The following is a 24,688-nucleotide window of genomic DNA, read 5'->3' on the forward strand; positions in this document are numbered from 1 at the left end:
TTCAGCGGTATTTCCATCGTGTCCCTCAAAGCTGAATCATATGAAATCTAGATGACTCAAAACCATTAAAGGACTGCTAAGGTCTTTTGAGTCACTTTGTTTTTGTTTGGCTGTAGTGGCAGACCGATCTACATCCAGCAGTCTGTTGTATTAGTAGTTCACCGAACACCTTATTTCTTTTTAAAGGTGTCATATTGCAAGTGGAAGGAGAGATGGGGGTGGAAGTTTAGGTCTTTTATTTCGCCAGATGCAGCGCTTGCTATGAAGTACGGCCGGCCAAGTCCACCAGCAAAGTGGGAAAAATAGTTCAGAATTACACAAGGCAAGCTGTTACGGCTCAATAATGCGGGCCCGCTAATCTACTCACATTTCAAACACATACACGCGTGCTCAGACGGTCCTTGGCGGGGCTGGTTTTTACGAGGAGGCACGCCGCGCGAGGTGATCAGCATATGTTTTGTTGACATAAATTAGAAATTTATTGTCGTTGTCAAAAGTGACTGTCGGACAAAGTCAATTATTAACTGAGTAAATGGCCTGAGAGTTTTATGTGGACTTCCTTAACGGCTACAGTCAGTCTGTTTCAAATCACCCCCCCCCCCAATACCCCCCTGAGTGCCCCCCACCCTCCTTCACCCACCCACCCACCACACCTCTCATCATCTATTTCAGAAGCGCGACATGAAAGCAGCCAGCTACAGCGGGATTTGAATGTGTGTGTGTGGTGTGTGTGTGTAGTTAGACTCTTCCAGATCGGAGGCCTATCCAAGCCACACCGTGTAGCTGAGACGATGTTTTAGTATCCTTTTCAAATATCCTTAAAATCCATGTTGGAAGCACATGAATTCGGTGTAACTTCTATTATTAATAGCTCTGTGGAGGAATAATAAGGCAGAATAGCTGCGTACATGAACTTTGATTACATATTACATTCTCATGCTGCCTTCAAGTGCCCCTCATAAGCTCTAACACTGAGTTCGGAAGTCGTAAATCCAATGCGTAGCGCATTCGAGAGCTGCTGGTAGGAAACGGTAACAAAGTGGACCCGGTTACAGAGATCATTTATGCTGTGTCGGTAGAATGAAGAGGAGAAAATTTGCGTCCAGCGTGTGGTTAATTGATGTTTTAATTAGTTTATTAATAACAAAAATGCGTGGTGGCTGACAGTTAAACAAAGGTTGAAAATAGAAACATTATTCAAGACATTATTTCCATCAGTTGTTGGCCTCCATGCGCTCTGCCCCCTAAACGTCTCGTCAGGTGTCAAAGAAAATCCCCACTTTCCCAATCATATTTACCGTTTTGTTGGTCTGTGATGTGCACTGAATTCCTAATTATATTTCCACAGTTGCACTTGAAAGTAACATTGCCACTTACTTGTAATAATGTGAAGAAGTGGTAAGAAATCTAACGGTGAATACCAAAAGAAAGGGCCTGATTTAGTGTTCAATAGGATAAGTGTGCTGCTACTATTCTGATTAACATCAAATAACATGATGCCGTTACATTCACCAGATGGGGACATCAACACTGTACATTCGCGGTGAAAATGCATGGCGTGGCTTCCTCCTCAAGCTCCTTTAAGTAGTCTATCTATACCTTATCAGTGCTCTGTCCAAGGGGCACAATGGTCAGATTGAGGGGGGACACAAAAGGCCTTTGAAAGGCTTTGTGCTCTGTGTGTGTTGTGTTTCCCCCTTACGTGTGTTTTCCCCCTTATTAGAGTCAAAATGTGTGTGAGTACATCGGCCATGCTCCAGGACAAATCCACCCCGTATTTGTCTTATTCCTGTGGATAAGCGGCCAAACGTCGTCGACATGACGTCTCACAGAATCAAAGAGCGAGGGCTTCTTTCCAGAGCCGCCATTTTGCACCAAGAAACGTTCAACAATCATACAGGGAGAAATCCATCGTCGAAGAAACCGAGACCTCAATAGACCAGAATGCAATGCAGCCACAAGACGTGCTGCAGTTTGAGTAAGGGGAGTGGCCGCGACCATAGACGCACCCCGATGTTCACGAACGAATATTTATACGTTACCTACCTTTGATTGAAAGAAAAAATGTCACGCCCCTTGTCTGGGGGTTGTCCAAAGGCATTGTGGGTAACGTAGGAAATCGCTAAACTGGAGCAGAAGTAGACAAGGCAAGCTGAGGGAAAGCGGGTTCACCCAAAAAGTAAATTTCAACACAATAATTCCTAGAATGCACTGAACATCGCAGATTGATGATATCTAACCGATAGAGTGTCCGAGGTTCGATTTGTCCTTGGTCACTTCCCATCCCTCCATTTCTGTGTCTCTCTATCACTCTCTCATTCTCTGGCTTTTTGAAGTGTCCCTCTGTCTTTCTTGGGAGGCATTTACAGCGCCTTTTAATTACTCACCGCTTGCCAAAGGGCTCTCATTCTGCCTTTTGTTTGCAGGCTCTCTCCACAAATCCTACTCGGTACAACGGCTATCAGGATTCTGTTCCTAGCCCCCCCACCCCATTCCTTTTGCTTGTTTTCGTCCCGTCTCTATTTTCTACTACTCTTACTGCCAGGCCTTCAAAAGAGCTCTCGCATCAATTAATCTTCATTGAAGTCACACTAGACTTCCTCGCCTAATAACTCTCGCTGCAATCGTCATAAGACGTGCCATTGTCTCTCTCCGTCTGTCTGTCTCCCTCTCCTCCGCGCTCCATCTATCCCTATCCCGCTGCCTCTCCAGGCACAAAAGAGAGCTGTAAATCAATTTGCATTCGACATCTGACATCAATCAGTCATGTTTTGGGAGCCCGGCACCTCCTCCCCCTCCTCGGCTTCCTCGGGAGACGCCGAGACGGATGGCTGTCATCTCGCCGAAAGTCGGGCGGATCTCCTTATCAAGGGCGTTGTTTCCCCGCGAACGTGCTTGGCTGATCACTTTCCGCCGCCCGACTTTGGCGACGGAGACTGTGAAGTCCTCCTCACCTGAATATGGAATCACTGACTCGCCGCCCACTTTCAGTTTCTGATTTCATTTTTTCTTCAAGTGTGCAACAGTTCTATTTGTGTTGAGAAAGACCAAAAAAAGCAACATATGTCTTTCGTTGGCCTTCAGAAGAGCTAAGGACGTTCTTGAAAACAGTTACCCAATGCTGAAATCATGCTCATAAAACAGGGTTCCCGCGGCTCCTTAAAAAGTCTTAAAAGGTCTTAAAATAAAATCAGGGAAATTAAGGTCATAAATTGTCTTAAATTTACCGTAAATTTGCTGTAGCTGCAGATGGTGCGTTTAAGGCTGATGGGAAAATTGTCACGCACAGTGGCCTACCATAAAACGTCTAATAGCGTGTATTTGTTTGATTAATGAGAGACTCCGCCATTAATAGAAGTTTGTCATCATTTCAATGTAAGTAAGGCTGTGTTCGAAATCGCATACTAACGTACTATTCATACCAAGTATGAAGTCAAATTGAGTATGTAGTGAGGTCCAAAGCTCCTGTGCTAGCGGTGTAAACACCAGCACTCCCCCGGTGCTCCAAGCTCCCAGTCCGGGCAGAGTCAGCTAATAGGACCGCTAGCTGCACGGCTAACTGAACTCACCAGCTAATGGCAGTTACAGTTAGCAGCAGTTAGCGGTTACTTTAGCAACAAGTAAAGCTATCTGTCCATCAGGAAACTTCGTAAATCACCGAGAGGCAGAGCAGCCGTCATTATTATCACAATTAAGTTATCAATGGGTCTTGTTTTGATGGATGTTTTTGATCTCTCTCTCTCTCTCTCTGTCTCTCTCTCTCTATGCTATATAAGCACAACCATTGTTATTATTATTATTATTATTATTGTTGTTGTTATTTGTTGTTACTTTTTGGCTTGGGACAGGCTGTTTTGAGGACTTTTATTATTAAGCTTATTAATATGCTTGAACTGTTCTCTGATTGGTTAATGGTTTGAATGGAAAAGTTTGAATTGACAGTATTCTCAGCACTGAACAAAAGAAAGGAAACGTTTTTTGGGTCTTAAATTATATTTGTTGAGGTCTTAAAAAGGTCTTAAAAAGCATTGAATTTGACTTTAAAAATGGTGCAAGAACCCTGTAAAACCAAATTTGCCTTACCATTTGCTTATCAAATTAGCAGTGGCATTTTGAGCGGCCTCTGTCAGCGTCCCCGCTCACTGAGGCTTACCTGATAGGGGCGAGTTTGGGGTTTTATTTAAGGAAAGTGACCTAGCATTGTCATTGAAAGTTCACAGATGGCATTTTTTTGTCAACCCGCAAGTCCCTGCTATCTCTATTTTGGAGGATTCAGCGTGTATCAAATCTAAAACGGCGCCGACTTCAGCTGCTATCCTGTGTGTGTGTGTGTGTGTGTGTGTGTGTGTGTGTGTGTGTGTGTGTGTGCGCGCGCCTCTCTCAAGGCAAGGTATTTGAAGTTCTTGGGAGGCTTAAGGCACTGTGGCAGTTGTTTGGCAATTCGTGTCACCTTAATTGCTTTAGAGCACTTTCAGATATCTCCCAAGAATAATATGCTCTGTTCTGAGCCGTGGGGTCTTTGAGGATTTCGTAACGGAGAGAGTCGCGAGGCCTCGACTTTGTTGTCTGATGTTATTTAGTTACCTAACCTTCTAGGCCTTTTCCACATAATCAAATATTGACCCTTAGCTTCGTCTGACCTTGCAAGCTTAAACTACGTTACGCCCACGATTCATTACAGATCAGATTTCTCCCCCTACGGTTGCTGCTTTGAATTTAGCGTCGGGCGGCCGCTTTCCTAAACAAATAGACAGTAGCAGTCAAAAAGTGGCTCATAAATGGTTCATAACAAAGTGGCTGCCCTGTGCGTTTGCCTGAATAAATCAGCCCCAGTTCACTTTATTGGTCCTGATCCATCTGCAGCACTTTAGATGCTGGGAGTTGATAACACCCCTGCTTGAATAGCACCTTGTGATTTACAGCGGCAAATAAAGTCATGGTCCGGCGCTCCCTTCAGAAGAATATTTGTGCGGCTTATTGCACTGATGTTTATTGTCATGTGCTGATGTTTTGATTGATAGAGTGTGACATTTCTCTCTTCAGGGATAAACCCTACCTTTTGCTCTGCTGATCATTATTTGTTAGCTGTAGAAAATTTTCAAAAGCCGCTCTGTTAGGAATACAAAACGGCGATCTGCGTGACGCGCGCGCGTCAGTCAGGTCGAAATAGATTTTCCCACCAGCGGAGTCCTGACAATGAAGTGTTTGTTTTTGCTCTTTGCCAACAGGAAGATGCACAGTGGAATGAAGACCTACGGCTGTGAGCTGTGTGGGAAGCGCTTCCTGGACAGCCTCCGTCTACGGATGCACTTGCTGTCTCACTCAGGTAAAAAAAAAAAAAAATAAAACCAACACAAAGACACGAGCTCATGCTCTGTTCACTGTCGGTATTTACTGTCGTTATTGTTCAATTTTACAGTTGATATGAGGGTTTTTGAAGGCCGAGCTACATATTTCATTTCCAAATGCAAAATGTTGTATTTGCTATTTTGAAAGCGTTGCATATCAGCATGGAAAAAGATTTCATTTTCCACAATAGAATGTCTATCAGCAGCTATAGGGGGGACTTTACCCAAGAGGTACCTCTACCTCAACATCCAGTCATCCTACACCTCTGTGACATTTGAGGGCTAAAAGCCATATAAGTCAAAACACAGGCTACTATTCATTGGCCCAGCCTGACACTGTAACCCCCCACTCTCTCTCTCTCTCTCACACTCACACACACACACACACCAGCAGTCCCCCGTGCTCTGGGCCTACTTAGCACAGTCCTGGTTTAATGGCATGGACCATCTTTTATAGGCAACAAAGAGCTCCTCACTCCCAAGACCTTAAGTGCAGATGGTTTATTGAAACTCTGTAAAAGCCATAGGACTTCTGAGGGGGGACCTCCTCTGCACACACCCACACCCACACACACACACACACACACACACACAATCCCAAATCCATGTGTTGGCATGGCCCAGAGCCTGACCCCTCTGTCTGGTACCCTGTATGTTTTCAAAGGGGACAAGCTAAGTGGTGTGTGAATGCAACATTTTAATCTTGGAGTTGTTGTTGTTGTTGTTGTTGTTGTTGCTGGTGGTGTTGTGGCGACATATGGGGTGTCACCATCAACAACCCACCCACCCCTCTCCCCAATTTAAGAACCCTGGAATATAATAATTGCAAGGTTCGTTTGTGTTTTTTTGTCATCACTCACCCAAAACTTAAACCATGACTGAGATGGATGCTGACGCTCCCACTATGTTGTGGCAGCGATGAATGACAAACTCCCGCTGTGCCGGTGAATTGGCTCAGCACACAACTCAGCATGTCAAAAAAAAAAAAAAAGTCGCTTCGAGGAAATATTCAATGTTTATTTTTAAAATAGCACCCCCGTTTTCCCCCAATGCGAGCTCTCCTCCTCTCGCGCTTGCAAAACCAAACGGAGACTTAGGCGGACAGGCTGTTGGACATTTCTATTTGCGATGGGTGAAATAAATACGGTAATGTCCGACCTTTTAAAGCTTCTGTCCCGGAGTCGGCTTCCCGGTTTTGGCTACACCACGCTGTGCCGATGCGGTGGCAAAACTTAGAGTGAACTCGAGCCGTTCCTCAGAGGCAGGAGTTATGACAGATTGGAGGCTGGGGGTGATTTAAGGTAATCCTGCGCTCAGACACTTGTTGCCTGTTCTGGAAGGAAACTTCAGAAATGTAGTATGTAGCTCTGGGCTCTCTCCATGCTCCAGTGGAGATGAAGGCTTAAAGGGCCACACTCCGCCTGCTGACATGGATCTGAGTTAGCCAAGCTTGGTTTCAGGTCAAATTTAGTCTAAAGACAAAAAGTAGTAATGACTACATTCTGTTTTGCATACTGTGTAGTAGGAGTTAGTGGTGGTTGTAGGAGCAGTAGCAGCACCAGCAGTAGTAACTAGTAGTAGTAGTAGTAGGGGAGCCTGGGGTTGGTTGGCACACTTTTTGCTGTCTGCCATATTTCAGCTAAAATAAATATAGTTTAATGTCCACAACTGTTTTCTAAAATTAGGAGATTCATGATCAAAGTCATGTTGTGCACTTGAGGACTAGTCCAGAGACACCCCAACACGGGGATTGGTTGGCACAGTGTTAAAATGCAACCAAATAGCACCCAATAGAAACAAGTTGGACATTAAATTCAAACAAGAACCAGAAAACAACATTCAATAGAAAATAAAATGGAGTTTAAACCAAACAACATTTTTTTAACCAGTTCATCTCTAGGAATTATTATTGCCATTGGCCATTCAAAATAATAAGAATTAAACCTGTAGGCCCTGTTATTTCTCTCCCTTTCTCTTTCTCCCTTTCGCTCTCCCCCTCTCTCTTTCTTTGTGCATGTGAGTGTGTGTATGTAAGTCCATGCACATGTGGATTAGGCCTTTGGAGTGTGTGCCAACCAGCCCCAAAATCAGTGTGCCAACCAACCCCGCTCACACTCACACAAAAAGTGACAGACTTTTCAGATGTTTTAACATAATAGATGAGTGCAGGTCAAGAAAGCAAACGTTTTGATGTTACATTTTTGTGTCTGTGACCTTCAAAGTGCCAGAAAATAGCTGTGTGCCAACTAACCCCTGTGCCAACCAACCCCGGTCTCCCCGTAGTAGTAGTAGTAGTAGTAGTAATGGTAATAGTAGTAGTAATGATAGTAGTCATAATAATAGTAAAAGTAATGGTAGTAGTAATAGCAATAGTAGCAGTAACAGTAATACTAATTCTTATAGCAGTAATAGTAGCAGTAGTAGCAATAGTAGCAGCTATTGTAGTGCTAGTAGTGTCAGTAATATCTGTAGTAGTAATTAAGAGTAAGTAATTTCTAAATGGGAAGAAATAAAAAGAGCATTCACACAATAAATCCACATGACAGATAAAGAGCAGTGTAATGGCAGCAATGTAATCTAATGCAAAAGCAAAAGTTTTTTCTTTTTTAAATATCCATTCTGTTCAATACACATCCTAATTTAGAATCGTATTAATAACAGCTAAGATGGAAGAAATAGACTGAATGTACAGATGCCAACCCGAAAATACAAATAATGAAAACAGCAGATATGAGCGTGAGGAAACTGATATATGGAGAAACCTCTATTCCACGGAGAAGATATACATTATACATGATTACTGACAATGCAATGTGGCTGTCAGTCATGAAGAAAATATAAATGTTTACACCCGTAGTTGAATTCATCAATTCTCAATCATGTAGAGCTGAGAATAAAATGGAAAAAAAAAATCACAGTAAAGACAAAAGGCTTTAAGGGGAAACAAAGAGGTTACAAAAAGAGGAAAAAAAACAACTAAATGAAAACGATGATGTTCATATCATACAATGACGACTATATGGATTCATGGAGCGGTTCTTGAGACATTTTACAATCGTCATCACCCACCTTTTCTGAGTGTTTCACACCCTTTTCTCTGGACGTTTGCTGGTGAAATTCTTACATCATCTAACCGATTCCAGCCAGCTGACAGGCCCTTAATGTCCCAACACATCAAAATCATATCTATGTTATGTTTTATTCCAAAGTGAGACGAGGGTGTGCTTTCTCTATAGAGGCAGGGGAAGAGGAGAGAAGCTGGGAAAAACGATTGCCCCTCGAATAAAGCAAGGTTAGATTAGAGTGAAAAAGAGTAGGGGAAAAGAGAGATTTGTGTGAATGACAGAAGATAAATACAATTTTCTTCCGTCCGAGAGGCTTTTTTGTGTGTGTCTAATCATTACCTGGACGGATTTCCAAGAGATTTGTCAAACTAGGTACTCGGTTTCGCGGAATCGGCTTTGATATCAACAGGACCATTGACATACATTCTGTTGATGCGGCAAAGCAAACGGTGAAAACTACGTTGACGGGAGATCAAATGGAAAAAAGAAGAAGAAGAAAATAGAACACGTTCAAAACTCTAGGAAGAACCACACACTCCACCTCGACAAACGCGACCGAGCGGAAGAATGTGGGCAAGTGTATTTTTAGCAACAGTGGCAGTGAGTGCACAAACTTTTTCTTTTTTTTTTCTTTTTTTCTTCTTCTTCTTCTTCTTTCCGCCTTCGACGCGCGACATCAACCTGTACTCTTACACACACACACACACACACATCAGTGTCGCAGACGCTTTGGTCTGGCGTTAAAAAGGCGAGACGAGCGCCTCTGTCGAGACGGGGCGACGGTTAGGGAAGAGAGGCGGCGACGGAGAGAGGCGCAGCTTCTTTTTTGATAGTTTTTTTTTTCCACCCTTTTTCTTTTTTTAATTTCTTTCTCTCCTCCACCTCCACCGTTTGACTTTCAAGGCTTTTTTTTTTTTTCGGGTCTGATGGCGCGCCTCGATTTTTATCGTCTCTCTCTCTTTCTCTGTAATGATGACACTTCGCCGAGTCCCCGAAACCCTCAACTTCGACCCCCCCCCCCCCCCCCCCCCCCCCACCACCACCATCATCCTTCAGCTACAGCTTCACAAAACACAGAATATTGGAGGAGATGAAGCAAGCAGAGCGGGCTTTTTGGTATGCGCAGTGTGTTGTGGATGTGCAGCGTTTCAGACGTCGCCGCCGCCTCTCCCTCCCCTCTGCTTTCCACTCTCTCTCTCACTCTGTGTCTCTCTCTATCTGTCTGTCTGTCCCTCTCTCTCTCTCTCTCTCTCTCTCTCTCTGAGCTTGTTGTATGGAGGACTTGGCGGCTCGCCAGTCTGGGCTGCCTGCCACCGCTGAGGGTACAGTATGTACAGTCTACCTTGTGCCAGCTATTTTTTTTTTTTTCCCTCTCGCTCTCGTCTCTTTCCTCCTCTCTCCACGTTGTTGTTTGTTATGAGCGTTTTTTTTTATTTTTTTTTATGACCGCCTGACGCGCAGTGTTTGGTGAGGACAGCCGAATGTGAGCCAGCGGACGGGGGTTCGAGCAGGGTGGGGACCCGTGACTCAGCCCTGCATTGGGAGGTCCCATATGACATGTCTCTTTTGAAGGCCAATCCCGATACTGATATATTTTGGGTTGAAATTTGACCGATTTCATGTCAAAAAATCCCCCCCCCCCCCCCCCCCCAAATTTCCAAGTATCGAGTGTCATCCAAACCCAGGATAAGAATTATAATAATAGTAATGATAACACATATTCAGGCATAGGCCTACTTGTGTGGCATCTGATCAAAATGTCAATTCAGGTGAAAGGCTTCCCATAGACAGCCAGTGTAGTATGGATCAATTCCACAGTAAATATGTATCAATCAAACCATCATATCAGAGCTCCGATTTTTAATTAAAGGCCAATATCGGCCTCTCATATCAGTCTAACCCAAGTGTGTGTGTGTGTGCATGTGCGTAATATTTTGGGGTGTGTGTGTGTGTGTGTGTTCTAGCCAAACCAGACCAGACCAGACTGATATGATTCATAGTTTGTTTTGAAAGCAAGCCGATGCAGTATAATAAGATTACTAATAAGACTCTCCCTCAACACCCGCTTCCCCATCTCTGTTACCACCAAGTTTTCATCTCAGTGCCTTTATAGCTTAAGAGACTTAATCCTCTGTTTACAGTACGTATACATAGTAAAGAGTTACTGGATTAGTCAGCTGAGTGTGTGTGTGTGTGTGTGTGTGTGTGTGTGTGTGTGTGTGTGAATGTGTGACCTGAAACAGCACATTAAAAAAATTAAAATAAATCAATCCTTATTTAACCAGGCCCTGATACACATACACAATACACAGCAGTTGTGAGTTAAGTGCCTTGCTCCAGGGTAATGGAAATGTAATGATGTATGAATAGAGAGATATTCTCAATGATCCGCAGTTGGGTAAGGAATTAATGTAATTGAGCATTTGGAATAGAGAATGGTCTAGTGCACTTTAACTATTCTTTACACTATATTTTACACAATACACGCTGATAATCAGTCAATTTACCTGTCTATCTGCTTGTATTTCTCTGCATCTGTGGATAGGTGGCTTTCAGGTGACGCTTACACAATCTCTGGCGGCCATTTTGGAAGTCGTCAGCTCTTGGGTAATGGTGTTTGAGAACGGCTAATTGCGTTCCTAAACACAAAACCTTGCCTGTCTCAAAAGAATAGAATAGACACGGTTAGTTTTTGACTGAGAACTGGTTATTTCACCACAGATATACAGTATGTGATCAATTTAGTGTAGATAATGTCAGCTTGTTGGCTAGCTAACCATAGTATCTGGTCAGCTGACCATAACCTATCCAATACAAACTAGCATTAGCAGCTAGTAGCCGTATGTTAACATTAACATTGGCTGCTTTGTAAAATTACCCTGCTAGGTAGCTGGCTAGCTAACAAAGTGAAAAACAAACCATTTATTCAGGTTAACAGCTGACTCTTTTGAAGCTAAAACTTGAAGTTGCTGAAGATTTCTGTGTCACAAGAATTTGGAAACAAATATACCTTATCAGACACCAGCTTTTACTTATTTCTGTATTGACCTACACCCACACTACAACAATCTCTTTTTTTAGCCTGGTTGGTACATATTTAGGTATTATTTGCGCACAGTCAGTTCTCTAATGGATCTCCATGATGGCACCAGCCATAGTTGCAAGGAGAATTGTGATGAAATTGCAAAGCCTCTAAAGTCACACTGATGTGTAAATGTAGCCAATGTTTCCAAGTCATTCTCTATGGAGCTGTACATCTGTGTGACATTACAGATGAAGGGCGGGTCCAAACTCTTTTCTGTCGTTTCTATCTGTGGGAGACAGTAGTGAGTCTCAACGAATACCGACTTAACTGTCCTAAGACATTGGGGAAAACTCATTTGATGAAATTCAGTGGCTTTCCCCTTTAAGTCTGGCTTCTTATTCTCTAGTGGACCCACTTAGCTCTGGATCTCACTTGATTTCATTAGCCCAGCTGTCCACACACACACACACACACACACACAGCTGTACGTGGACCCACACACTCAAATGCACACCTGCTTCTTGGTAACAAGCTCTGTGTGTGTGTGTGTGTGTGTGTGTGTGTGTGTGTGTGTGTTAACATTTGTGGACCTTCCATCGACTACATTTGTCACCTAGCCCTTAAACCTAACCTCGGCCTAACCTTAACACATCCAATGGCGTCAAATTTAAGTTCAGGGCATCAAACTGTACATGTACACCAATTTTGTTGCTTTCACACAAATCTGAATGATTTGGCCTATCTCTGGCCTTTTCATCTGGATTACAAGCTCAAAAATGTTCTTGGATTCTTGACCTTTTTTTTATTGAAAAGCACAGATCAAAAATAAAATGACAGTGACAGATTTTAAGTCAACAGAACAAATTGGCCTTCAGTCCTCAATTTCCCCCAAATCAGCCCATATTTAACCTATCTACATCCGGATTCCCCTCAAAAAAGCTAACAGCTAAGCTATGACAGCCATGTATAAGGGAGGGGAGAAATAAAATAAATAAAAATGAATAAATTAATTAAAAATAATAGTGTGCACAAGCTTTGGCCAAAGTATGAATTAGCTTTATTTTTGAGCGTATATTGTTTGTTTTTTGCTGAATAAAAAATAACCACATTACACAAACAAATAACTAAATCTCACATACATCAGCTCGCAATCCTTCTATGTACTGTAAGTGTCTGTGCACCTGATGCACATCTAATCCCGCTCCGAGTGTGGGAGCGCAGAACCCACGTCAACGGCCAGGGCATTTAGACGCAGAAAAATGTAAGGAATTTGGACGCGAACGCGGGGAGAGGCGGCGGGTTTTTTTTCCCCCCGCTGCTCTTTGTGTTTCTCTCTCTGTGGCTGTTCGGCTGTTCGGCTTGTCGGCCGGTCGGCTGTTTTGGCGGCGTGCCGGCTCTTCCCTCACACTGATGACGACATATTTGTGCCGGCAGGTCTGGATGTTCTGCCAGCATTCCAGCATTTATGATCGCTCGCAGATGTGAGTCCAGGAACACACTGTACTGTACCCAAACCCAGAAATTAATGAAACTTGACTGCCTTCCAGGCCGCAAATTCCTAAATGTGTGTGTGTGTGTGTGTGTGTGTGTGTGTGTGTGTGTGTGCGTGTGTGTGTGTGTGAGAGTGAAGAGAGAGACAGGAGACTCTTGGGAGGAGGGGGGGGTAGCAGGGGGAAAGGGCTATTAAAAGCAAGTAGTAGGGAAAAAAAATAATACCAAAAAAAAAAAAAGTATGGCCCTAAGTGTTAAGCGATTTTCATGTACATTTTTCACCACAGCTGACACCCTGCATGCACACACGAACCTACACACACACACACACACGCACACACACTCCTGCTGTTTCCCTGGGTACATTACAGCGGGATGACAGACAGGCCGGATAAACGGCGGTAGCTTCTGGTTTGGTAACATAATGTAACTCCTTTCCAGCACTTTAAAGCCCCCCCCCCCCCCCCCCTCCTGTTCTTGTAATACTTCCCCTGACCTGTTGATTTACTGTTTAAAACAACGGTGGGATTATACCGCCGGATAAATCTCAGCTGCATTACATTACATGAGAAGGGGAGTGAGAGCAACGGGGGGACAGGCAGACGAGAGAGGGGTCAAGCTATAATGTTGCCGTGCTACTGTGTGTGACACCCTCCTCTTTCTGTCGGACCACACGGATATTGTTTTTATTTCCCCTCACACAGACGGAGAGGGGGAAGTGGAGGGTGCGGGGTGGGGGGGTGGGGGGTGGGGGGGTTGCGGAGAACTTGTTAGACCTCTATCCTCGGCGAATGCGACTTCATTGGAAGCGAGCGCTACTCCCAGCAGCAGTGCTGTTTAGCAGGAACTGAGTGTACCTGTGCCGCCAGCTTCTTGGAAAAGCAATGCTTTGAAAAAAAAGAACACTAGGCGAGGGATGCTCTTCTAGGTGATAGAACCTCTGGCTGTCTAGGCCCTGGACGGCCCTGTGTGTAAAAAAGCACACTCTGGCCTTAAATGTCATTTTGCTCGTCGCAGTTGCGCCCGACACCTGTAGCTGCCTTCCTGGAAAAGGCTTTGTGGTGTGTTTACCGTAACTAGCCGCGTCGCGATATTCGCCGCTTCCTAGCAAAGACATGTTTCAGCCTCACTGTCTAATAGTACGTCTTCGAACATTTTATGGGTCAACAGTACGACTCGTACATTCGTATTTAAAGGTGCTACATGTAGCAATTTTAAACGTCAATTTCTCATTGTCAAATTTATTGTGATATCTTGGTATCATTACCGTAAACAAATGAGACCACGGTCAAGACGATTGTTAGCCTCTATCTCAGAACAGTGGTGTCGTTAGTGCTGTTGTTTCTCCAAATTAAGACTACATTTCCCATACACCCCTTTGTTTCCTCTCCTCCCTCCCCCTCCCTGAAGAGGATAAACATGTTGGAAGTGAATTTTCCATCGGCCTTTCACTCCTCCCACCATCTGCCATTGCCAAAAGCTCGGAAAGTTTTACCTTTGTTTGAACTGGAAGAACTCCGCCCTCTTCCTTTTTTGTGCCGTAAAGCAATCCAATGGATTTCTCCAAAGCATTCCGACAAGTTACACACAGTGTAAAATGCAGCGTAGAGACCGGTAGATACTGGTCTTGTTTGTATTACGGTATATGTTTTATACTGTTGTCTCAAAATCAGTGTGGTAATGATTAATTGAGGTTACAATGCTTTGTGTAGCAAAAAGAACATTTGTCCCCCACGGCTAAATAGAAGTTATTCCAATCAAATCAAGTTATGATAAGTACAGAGTTGTCAACTGCGATTTATTGAGCTCTTGCACTTTAAAAGGTAATAAAGGAATAAATAAGGGAATAAAAATGGGAGGTCAAGGACAATTAATAAAATCCTCATTATGTGAACTTGACTTGATCATGACACGTAGCTTGGTGCCAGACCCATCCGTGACTTAAAAGTGATCAGTAATTTATTCATATATTCTACATATTGTTTATCCTTGCTTGGTTGATCTCTCCAAAAAGGTGCCGAAAGTTTTTTTTTTTTTTTTCAAAATGTAATTCATTATTGCTGATTGCCTGCCTGCGATCCACTTGAATGCTCAAAATAGCATAATCTGATTACTTTGTTAATTTTGCATTACTTTGCCTCCAGAATCCATCGAATAGGTAGGTAATTGAACAAGTGATTCACAATTTATAATCATCGACAACCTCAACCCTTTTCTCAAAATGTGAAAAAAAAAAAAATGTCTGCAGTCTAACAGTCTTACAGTGTATAAAGCAACTACAGCAGATTAGCATTTTTTTGTAATCAGATTACTGCAATCCCATTACTGTTGGTATCTGTGCCCCTGTCTGTCTGTCAGAAACTTAGACAGAGAAGCTCAAAGTTGGCTTTTTACCCCTCTCTATTTTCAGACAAGAAGGAAAAAAAACGAGGACTTGATCTTATCCCTTTTATTACCGGGATATTGCAGCTTTAAATCCCTTTGGTTGCTAAGTAGCGAGTGCCCCCGTGCTCCCCTAATGGGCCTGATTTGGTATTCTGCTCTGATGCCAGGTCTTATTTTTGTATGCGAGACAAAGTGTTTTGATGGAGGGTGATTGCTGAAACGGCTGCGTCTACCAAAGGCTGTTTTTTTGGTGGAGAGAGAGAGAGAGAGAGAGAGAGAGAGAGTTTTATGGCCTCTCACAGTACAGTACACTGTGTGCCTTCTGCTCAAAAACAAGAACACAGTCGATTGAATTTTGGATTCGCTTCATCATCCCTCCCTCCTCCCAGCAGCTTTGTTGTCAGAGAGCAGCGTGTGTGTGTGTGTGTGTGTGTGAGAGAGAGAGAGAGAGAGAGAGACGTGAGTGCTTGCTGCGTATGCTTGATGCATGTCTACGTGTGTGTGTGTGTGTATGTGTATGTGTGTGTGGTAAAAGTCAATTATTGCAAAAAGGCTGCCAATTAATTTGCTCTCCTGGAAATGCGAGTGATATTGTAGAACACACACAAACATGTACACATGTACACACGCAGCAAGCACACACACATCTCCGACACACACACACACACACATGCGGTCTATACACACACACACACACACACACACAGCTCACCACTAAAAGGGAGGGAGAAGATGCACAAGCTGCAGACATTTGTTTGCTCCAATGTGTGATGTTGAATGAGGTCGGGCTGTGTGTGTGTGTGTGTATTGGGGGGCGGGGCTCTTACTGGCAGAATTGTGAGCATTGCTCAAGGGGGCTAAAGAAGGATCAGGTGGAATTGCTCGGTCTGGTCTCCAGGTATTCTGGGATCGTCTTTTTTTAGGCGAAGGGTCCTTCAGACAGTCTCAGGGCGTCGGGACAACAGAAGGGCAGAGCCAATTGTAAATCCTTCACTTGCACTTATCTGGACAGAAAAAGATAATATTAATCATTAACTGTAACACAAATATTGTTTCCTTTAACACTGTAATTAGCTTTTATGACACATTTTCACCTATTAAAATCTTATATTGTGCCTTATATATGCCAAGTATGGAGGTTTTTTTGATCAAGGAACTGGTAAAAGCTAATAACTAATCTACATACAATAAATGGAGGGTAAACCTCCAGCCATCATAGGTGAACAACCACCAATAATCGATTGTATTTTCAAAAAAGCATTAAATTATGCTCCCCATATAACTTCCATCAATTTGATACTACTTGCTATAATGTATACTATCATGTCATAAAGACAAAAAAATTGTTAAACACTATTGTGCCATTAGTAATCTCTTAATATGACGCTGCATTCATGTCACTGGGGGAAGACAGTAGATATGAACTCCCTACTAGAAACAGGGAAACAGCTGTCGTCAAGTGTAGGGAATCATATATTCATATATTCATGTCAAATAAAATCAACAAAATGAACCGTTTTCATCACGTAAAGTCATTTTGTGATTGCAGCTCTTAAAAATGCCATTGGCAGGACACGACTACTGACTGGATTTTTGGTTTGCGGTCGACATTGCAATGTTTGGTTTGCTATAAAACAAGAAGCTCAGTGCATCATCACTAAGTGCATGTGTGTCGATTGCGTATGTTTATATAACCCCCTTTGGCTATATTCTTGTTTTTATTCTATTTGTCCTGTTTATCTGTATCCTATTGCAATTTGCTGGAATATTTACATGGATCATTAAAGGATATTTACAGGGATCACTGAAGTTTCATCTTATCTAATCTTATCGTGCTTTATGCATGGGTGTTTGTGTTGGTATACTTGTGCGTGCAGGTGTGTGTGTTGGTAAGGGGGGGGGGAGTAGGGTGTGTGTGTGTGTCTGTGTAGGGGGGGGGGGTCTGAATGCATTAAAAACGTCTCCCTCCAAAAAATGCGGTGCCAATGATGAGAGGTGGGTTGTACAGGGGGGAGATAAGGTTGTGAGAGCAGGAGGCTAAATTTAAATCGTAATTGGCCGACTTCCACAAGCTTGCGGGCATTTTAATGAGTCATAATAACTTCATTTAAAACCAGCTGAGCAGAAAATAGATTGGAGAGGAGCCTGTGGCTAGTATGGATTTGTGTTCCTTTGTGTGTGTGTGTGTGTGTGTGTGTGTGTGTTTTACAGTTGAGCTCAATGCACACACACACACACACACACACACACAGAGTGCAGGGACTGACTGGTGCGACAGTTATCCAGGACAGCACACAGAAATGCGTTGAGCTTATTTTCATGCAGTTTTTGTTTGTGTGCCGGTCCACCAGCTTCTCTTCATAGTGTGGTAAACAATGACGGTGATGACGACATCGCCACATTCTAACGGCGAGACTAACCGTGTCCACCGTGCTGATTTTTTCAGATGCGATGAGTTATACCGCATTTAATGTCAAACAAGTTCAAATAGAAGATTGACATGGATCAAAAATTGCGAGGAAAGTCTAAGAATTTGGTAAACATCAGTTAACGATTTCCTACCTTTCCCAGAATTACTTTGGACAACCACCAGAAAACGTGTCTGAACTTGTTGCATCCAGCAGTTGGTTTGACGTGTAGGTGGAGAGAGTAACAACAATAGTGATCAGAGCATGTGAGCGGAGCAGAGCGGTGAGAATTTCCGCTCCTCGCTCACGGAGCTGTCAGTTCTCTCCGCTCCTCCGCTCACGGCCGCTCACGGCCGCTCCGCTCCATAACGCTCCGCGCTCAACACAGATTTCAGCCCGCTCCGCTCCAATCGCTCACCGCTCCGCTCCAAAAAAGAAAAAAGCTGCGTTGTATTTTAATTATAGCTTAAACACTAGCCTGGCATCGCCAGACTAATTCTGCGCAGATGCATTTCTGGGTCGGACTCGGGCATGCTTCGACATGGTGTGAGCGGTACCGGAGCGAAATTGGAGCGGGAAATAAGGCGCCGCTCCAGCTTTTTAAAAAATCCGCTCACCGCTCCACCCAAAATCCTCCCGCTCCCACTCCCCGCTCGCTCCGCTCACATGCTCTAATAGTGATAGCAATAGCAACGGCAAGCTGCATTGCATTATGGACTATTGAGGCTACTGTCGATGGAGAAATTTGTATCTTCCTGTGATTCCTATGATTATTGCAAAATGGTGAGTCTAGAAAGACTTCTTGCTATTCGATTCTGAAGGGCTGCTACCAAAACCTGATGCTAACTGTTTTTTAGACAGCTGAAATTATTTCTACTATTGAACTCCATTGTAGCTGCACTGGAAATATCTTGGCATCATGTCACATTTGTACAGTCTCATGCCTTTGTGGTTTTGCAAGCTGCAGCTAGCTAAGTAGCTAGCTAAAAACAATTTCAAAACACATCGTAAATGTCCAAATATCAGCCATGAAGCATTCCAGACAGGGTTGTGGATGGTGAGTGGGTGATGATTCATCATTAGAATAGTAGACATTTTCAGAAAAGTAGAACTTAGTTTTAGTAATTAGATACTGCTCAAGAAAGAACACATGATTTGTAGAGACTTGTTTTCTCAAGCACTGCAAACCATGATGAAGTTTGATAGTGGAGTGTCTACAGGTCCTGAAAAAGTCACAGAAAACGTGCAAATCAGTCTGAATCCATGTCAAACATGGCTGTAAATTATGACCGTGTCCTACCTTTTGGTGGTTGTTTATACCCAAAATAAAGAAGGTGTGGTATTTTTTCTAAAGTTCTATTTTCAAGTCAGAGTCCCATGCAAGCTAGCAATACATCACTCTCAAGTGCTGCCAGGTTAGGTTTACAGCTAACTTGTAACAACAACTTCTATATCTGACATGAACATTTTGTAGGTAAATTAAGTAAAAAAAAAAGGGGAATTATGTTGTTGTTTTTATTATTTTCCTAAAGACCAACAAAGTCTGCCAGTCTGGTTTGTGTCTATTTCTAATCTAAACTAGAGGTTTGATCGTATCAGCCAGTCCAAGGAAAACCACAAGGCTGTGGGACTGTTCTAGATTTGTAATTGGGGCCAACAGGTTAATAATAAAATGAGTTTACTGCAGAATGTGGTTAAGTGTTTACACTAACTTTAAGTAGCATACTAATAGTCATTTTCAGCTCATTTTCATAAATACCATGATAATATCAGTTACCACAATAGGCCACTTATGAAAGTGATTCCATGAAAATCTGATAGCTGCTCATGCCGTATATGCAAGACAGTGTCACAGTGGATCCGGCTCTTTATACTCTATATCGAAGTGTGTTTGAGTGCCACGGGCGTTTTTTCATGTGTGTTTATTTCCAAGCATGAAATGTGTTGTCTGACCGAGGGCAGTTTTGATCTTGTAAAATGTCCAGTCTTCTCCGAATCACGCTCCGAGCGCGGCTAACCCTCAGTAGCTGACAGGCTACTGAACACTCACTGACTGCCTCCACCAAAAACATGTCATATCAAATCATAGGAGGTTCTCTGTCTGCCAATGCTCTCCGTGTATTGTTACCATCATCTACTCACAAGCAAGACAGGGATTCATACCTGTAAGTGAAGGGATAGTTATTCGAGGAGACAGACAGCGTGTGACCAACTCAGTCCAGAGTGAAAGTGCTGTTCCTATTTGAAAAAAAAATGCCTCAAAATTAGCCAGCGCTAAGCACAACACTGTAACATTGTTCTCGTAATGACATAACAATGTCTAATACATTGCAGTGGCTATTAGATTTTCGCTGCCACTTGTCGCCATTTCTGAAATTAGCCCCTGGTATGCACTGGCATCGGCAGAAACAGATCTCAGCCAATCAAATTTGACTGCTCTTTCATTGTATTATGACAGTCTGTGTAATTAAGCAGGTTTTACATGAGTGCAGACATTCACACACTGGTCCGTTGCATCTCCTGTACAATCGTTCTTCTGTTCGGTTATTGGCCTGGTCATGCCCAGTGGTAAAATCCAAGGCTGCGTTTTGTTTTGCTGTTGGTATGTCACTGGCATTCCCATGTTAAACCACTCGTCAGTGTTTAACATGGGAGTGTTTCTGTGTAGCGTAACTGCAACATGTGACGGTCAGATGGAATGGAAGAAAAAAAAATGTAATTTTTGAGTACATACTTGCCATTGCTGCTCCCAGACAGCATTCTACATAGTGGAGAAAGATTCTCATTACTCAAATCTCAACCGTTAGAAAATAGTTTTGTATTTTGGTGTCCTTGGTTATTTTGATAAATAAAATCCTAGACATGGCTTTGACAAGTTGTTTTTTTGACAATTTGTTCCAACTGGCTTCAGCATACTAAAAATAAGTATTTGTAAATTTGAATGAAATGTCATTATTGGTTAGTTTGCAAGGGATCTAGATTCTGTTACAGTGCCAACTGGGAGAATAAGGAGCGGGGGGGTTGATTTGTTTGTGACATAAATGGTAATAAAAGTAAATATTCTCTCAGGCACAACCTTTTATTGCGTTATGTAAGTTGGCCAATAGCTCTGGGAAACTTTTAGATCAATTTCGCAGCACAGATTAGAAAGCTATGAATCCCATTTATGGAAGAGCTCCCTCATGAAATGCTCTTTGAAACTTTTATATTTTCGGATGAAGAGAGAATGAACCCGGCTAAGCAAAGATCCGCCGACGGCACTTTCATGTGGGGGGGGGGGGGGGGGGGGGGGGGGGGGGGGGGGGGGGGGGGGAGCAAGAGAAAGTGAAAGGAGATAGAGAGAGCGAGGGGGGGAGAGAGAGAGAGAGAGAGAGAGAGAGAGGGAAGATAAAAGCACTCCCAAAGCCATCTGGAAGTAGCCAGGACACACAAGGATTGCTTTTATGCTACTAATTCCACTGGGAGGTGCGACATAAAAGCAAAGCATGGATATTGTGTTATAACTGTTGAAAACAAGCAAGTGGCCCCGGAATACTAATTTGGCCGGTCAGAGGGAAAGCCATTTCAATCTGGGAGTAAACAGGCGTATTTTTGGGGGGGAGGGGGCTATTTATTGATATGCAACTATTGGTTGACTATCTTTCAGACAGTTTCTGAAGCACTGTCTGGAGAATTACAGCCTGTACTGGGTTGGCTGTTTTGGCTGTTTCAGATGATGACTAGCCATTGGCTGCATTTACGTATTTGAAATAACTTGGTTATTGTCCAGACTCAGGTTAAAGTCTTATTCAGGTTAATCTGTTTACATGAACCTTTGATACCCTGTGACTAAGTTCCCACAAATAAACCAGTTAACAGAATATTCCCCCTCCCTTTTTGACTGAGCAATAGGGAGAGAAGTGACGATCCCAGTAGTCAAACCAAAAGTTAAAGCAGTAAGATGTTTCCATGCCACAGTAACCAGTTTAATATGGGAGTAAGCCAGGTGTCTTAACCCCAGTGAAAGCTCACGAGAGAGAGAACCTTTGCTTCATGAGAAGTCCAGTAAATCTATAAAACACATCTCTTTGGATAGAACTAGAAAAGATCAAGTATTCCAAGACATAATGAGTGCACCCAGCATGTCATTATGCACCATCAATAGTTATGTTTCCATCAAACTGTCAGACAATTTTACGCAAACTTTTGAAATGTTGCCTAAAATAAAATACGAATTCAATGCGTTTCCAATGAATAAATCAGCTTTCTGAACGTCAAAAAAACACATCCACCGGAAAAAGGGAAATAGTCTTTCCCTGCTATGTGCTATTACTTACTACTACTTTTGATCATTAAAGTTTCATCTTATCTAAGGGTTGAGGTTTACATGACGATAATAAAGTCTATAAATCTGAGTCAATTGTTCAATTAACTCCACATTCTATGGATTTTGGGGGCAAAGTAATGCAAAATTAACTGAAAGTAATCAAGATTATGCTATGTCGTTCTCTGGATTTTGAGCATTCAAGTGGATCAAATTATTGATGACGACTGCTATGGTTCCATCAAACTGTCAAGCAAATTTTAAGCAGACATTTGAAATGTCACAAAATATAAAATGCATCTAGCTATTCTACCACTACCAGCTGGGTCGAAGAGAATAAATCAGCTTCCTGAATGTCAAAACGCATCCACCAGGAAAATGGAGAAATTATTTCAAGAATTGATTAGTATTGATCGTTATCGGGCGTATTGTATTGTTCTTATTCCGTGCTTTCATTTGAATACGGAAACAACAAAAGTGCATTTGATAATATTCGAATGTACCAACTAATAGTCATACAACCACGATGGGGACTTATATGTCCTATTTTAAGCAAGAGTAGAAACTTTTTTTGCGATATTGATAGTGATTCCATTCAGCTTTTGTCATTCTTTGCAAAAAAAAAAAAAGAAATACTTGGACAGAAATCCAGCAAATAAAGTCCCCGATTGCCCATCCAGGTAAGAAGGGAAAAGGGAAAAGAAAAAAAACTACAGACAGAGAGGAACTAGAGGGGACAAGTGAACCCTTTGAACCATACAGTCACCGTTTGGCCTATTTCTGCCTCAGCTGATTGTACCCCCCCACCACCACCACCACCACCATCAACTCCCACCCCCTACACACACACACACACACACACACACACACACACTTCCCTATTCTTGGCTGCCTGCCAAGAGCTGTCATTGCCGCTACAACATCGGTTCTGCTGTATCTATATCTAGAGCTGTGTGGAGGGCCATGCGCAAAGTGATGGGTCTGCAGGAGGGAAAGGGCCTGCAAATCCCTGCAAATACTTATTGGGACCACAACAGCCAAGTCCACTCCAGCTCATTTTGTAATGTTTTTATGTTGCCAAAAGTTGGGCCACATTTCACTCCTTTATACCTGTGTTAAAAAATGATGCATAAATTAAATCTGTTCTTTACTGAGCACTAGGCTGATTTCACACCAAAGAAACATCAACATTTTTAAGACCTTTAAATCTGAATTTAAAATGCTATATTTAACTGTATTCAAGACCTTAAGGCCTTGAATATAGATATAATTGAAGATAATTTAATACTTTTTCAGGACCTGTTACACCCTGGTACACTATCAAACTTCATTACAGTTTACAGCACTTGTGAAAATCATTTTCTACAAATCATGTTTGCTCTTTATTGAGCACTATCTATGCATGTATAAAGTACGCCGTAAGCTATTTTTGCTAACACGACTTTGTTCTCCAAGATGAAGGCAGCTGATCCACTAGGGAGATTCCATTCAAATAAATGAGAATTAATTAGGTCTATATGTCATCTTCACAAAAGCACTTGTGGGCTTTTCTCCACCTTTTTTGCCTCACCAAAAAAGATTTCACTTCTGACACCCCATTTGGGGGAAAACAGATGACTTAATGGAAAAGTGCTAGTAACCTCCGTATGTGTCGGTTGGCAGATAACAAGCTCTTGATGACTACAGGTTCTCTGGTATTTTGAGGTAAGTTTATTCCCCTAAATAGCTCTTCTTGTGAGATTTGCCTAATTGATCCGATTTCCCCGTTTGAAGTCGGCACTTATTAAATTTTATGTGAATGGTTTAACGGGGTGGAAAAAGGGATTTTGGAATCGAACAAAATAATCAGGTATGTAAATCAATGCACCTGACTGCAGTAAAAAAACTGCATGTTTCAAGCATTTCCTGTTGTTCTGCCATTTGGATATCCGATCATCTGCAGCCCCGGCCACGTCTCCAGTTGTTTCTGTTGGCCCGGCTCGACCTCTTTCCTGACTTGGACCTGCGCACACCGACATTGATTCAAACATTTCCTCGTTGTGCCCCTTTGGTCACCATATGAATAGCGGATCTTCGATCCATAACACCCAATGTGCACGCATCCTAGAGGCCCTGCATTATGCAACACTAGCTTTTGTGTTTTTTTTTTCATTATTAGAAAAACGTGAGTAATTGGAGACTAACATGTGGTCACTAATTTGAAGGCGTCGTTTCTCCAGAATTTGCACCGCAAGAATTTAATTCTTACCAGCTTTCGGTTGAGAATTCAGAGGATTTCTCTGCCAAAGTTCAACACTCTTCCCTACTTTTTTTCTCCTTTGTCACATTTTACTATCCCGGTGATCATTGTATTCCCTGCTTTCCATCCCTTCACCTCCCCCCCCCCAGGCCCCGTGACTCTAGCCTTAATAAACTCAGCATTGCCTTTGACAATGTGTGACTTGAAAGCAGGAAATAATGGGCCCTAAACACTAAATCTTTACAGGTTATTGACCTGGAGAAGGAGAGGGAGAGTGGGGGGGGGGGGAGAGAGAGAGAGAGAGAGAGAGAGAGAGAGAGCCTCCACCAACTCCTGCAGTGGTTTCTCATGTGGCCATTTTGTTTCACTGTATACCAAAAGGGAAAAGAGAGGAATGGGGACAGAGTGAGACGGACGGAGAGAG

General features: G+C 42.8%; 1 protein-coding gene across 2 annotated transcripts in view; it reads left to right on the plus strand.

Annotated features, from left to right (window-relative positions):
* zbtb16a (zinc finger and BTB domain containing 16a) overlaps nucleotides 1-24,688 on the plus strand; it is a 136,675-nt gene that overhangs the window by 43,517 nt on the left and 68,470 nt on the right. For both annotated transcript variants that reach the window (XM_071926969.2, XM_071926970.2), the window contains exon 2: nucleotides 5,229-5,326. In XM_071926969.2, coding sequence (XP_071783070.1) covers nucleotides 5,229-5,326 — 98 coding nt within the window. The remainder of the gene's footprint in view (nucleotides 1-5,228; nucleotides 5,327-24,688) is intronic.

The sequence above is a fragment of the Centroberyx gerrardi genome, chromosome 11 (genome assembly GCF_048128805.1).
Source record: "Centroberyx gerrardi isolate f3 chromosome 11, fCenGer3.hap1.cur.20231027, whole genome shotgun sequence".
In the NCBI taxonomy this organism is placed as follows: Eukaryota; Metazoa; Chordata; class Actinopteri; order Beryciformes; family Berycidae; genus Centroberyx; species Centroberyx gerrardi.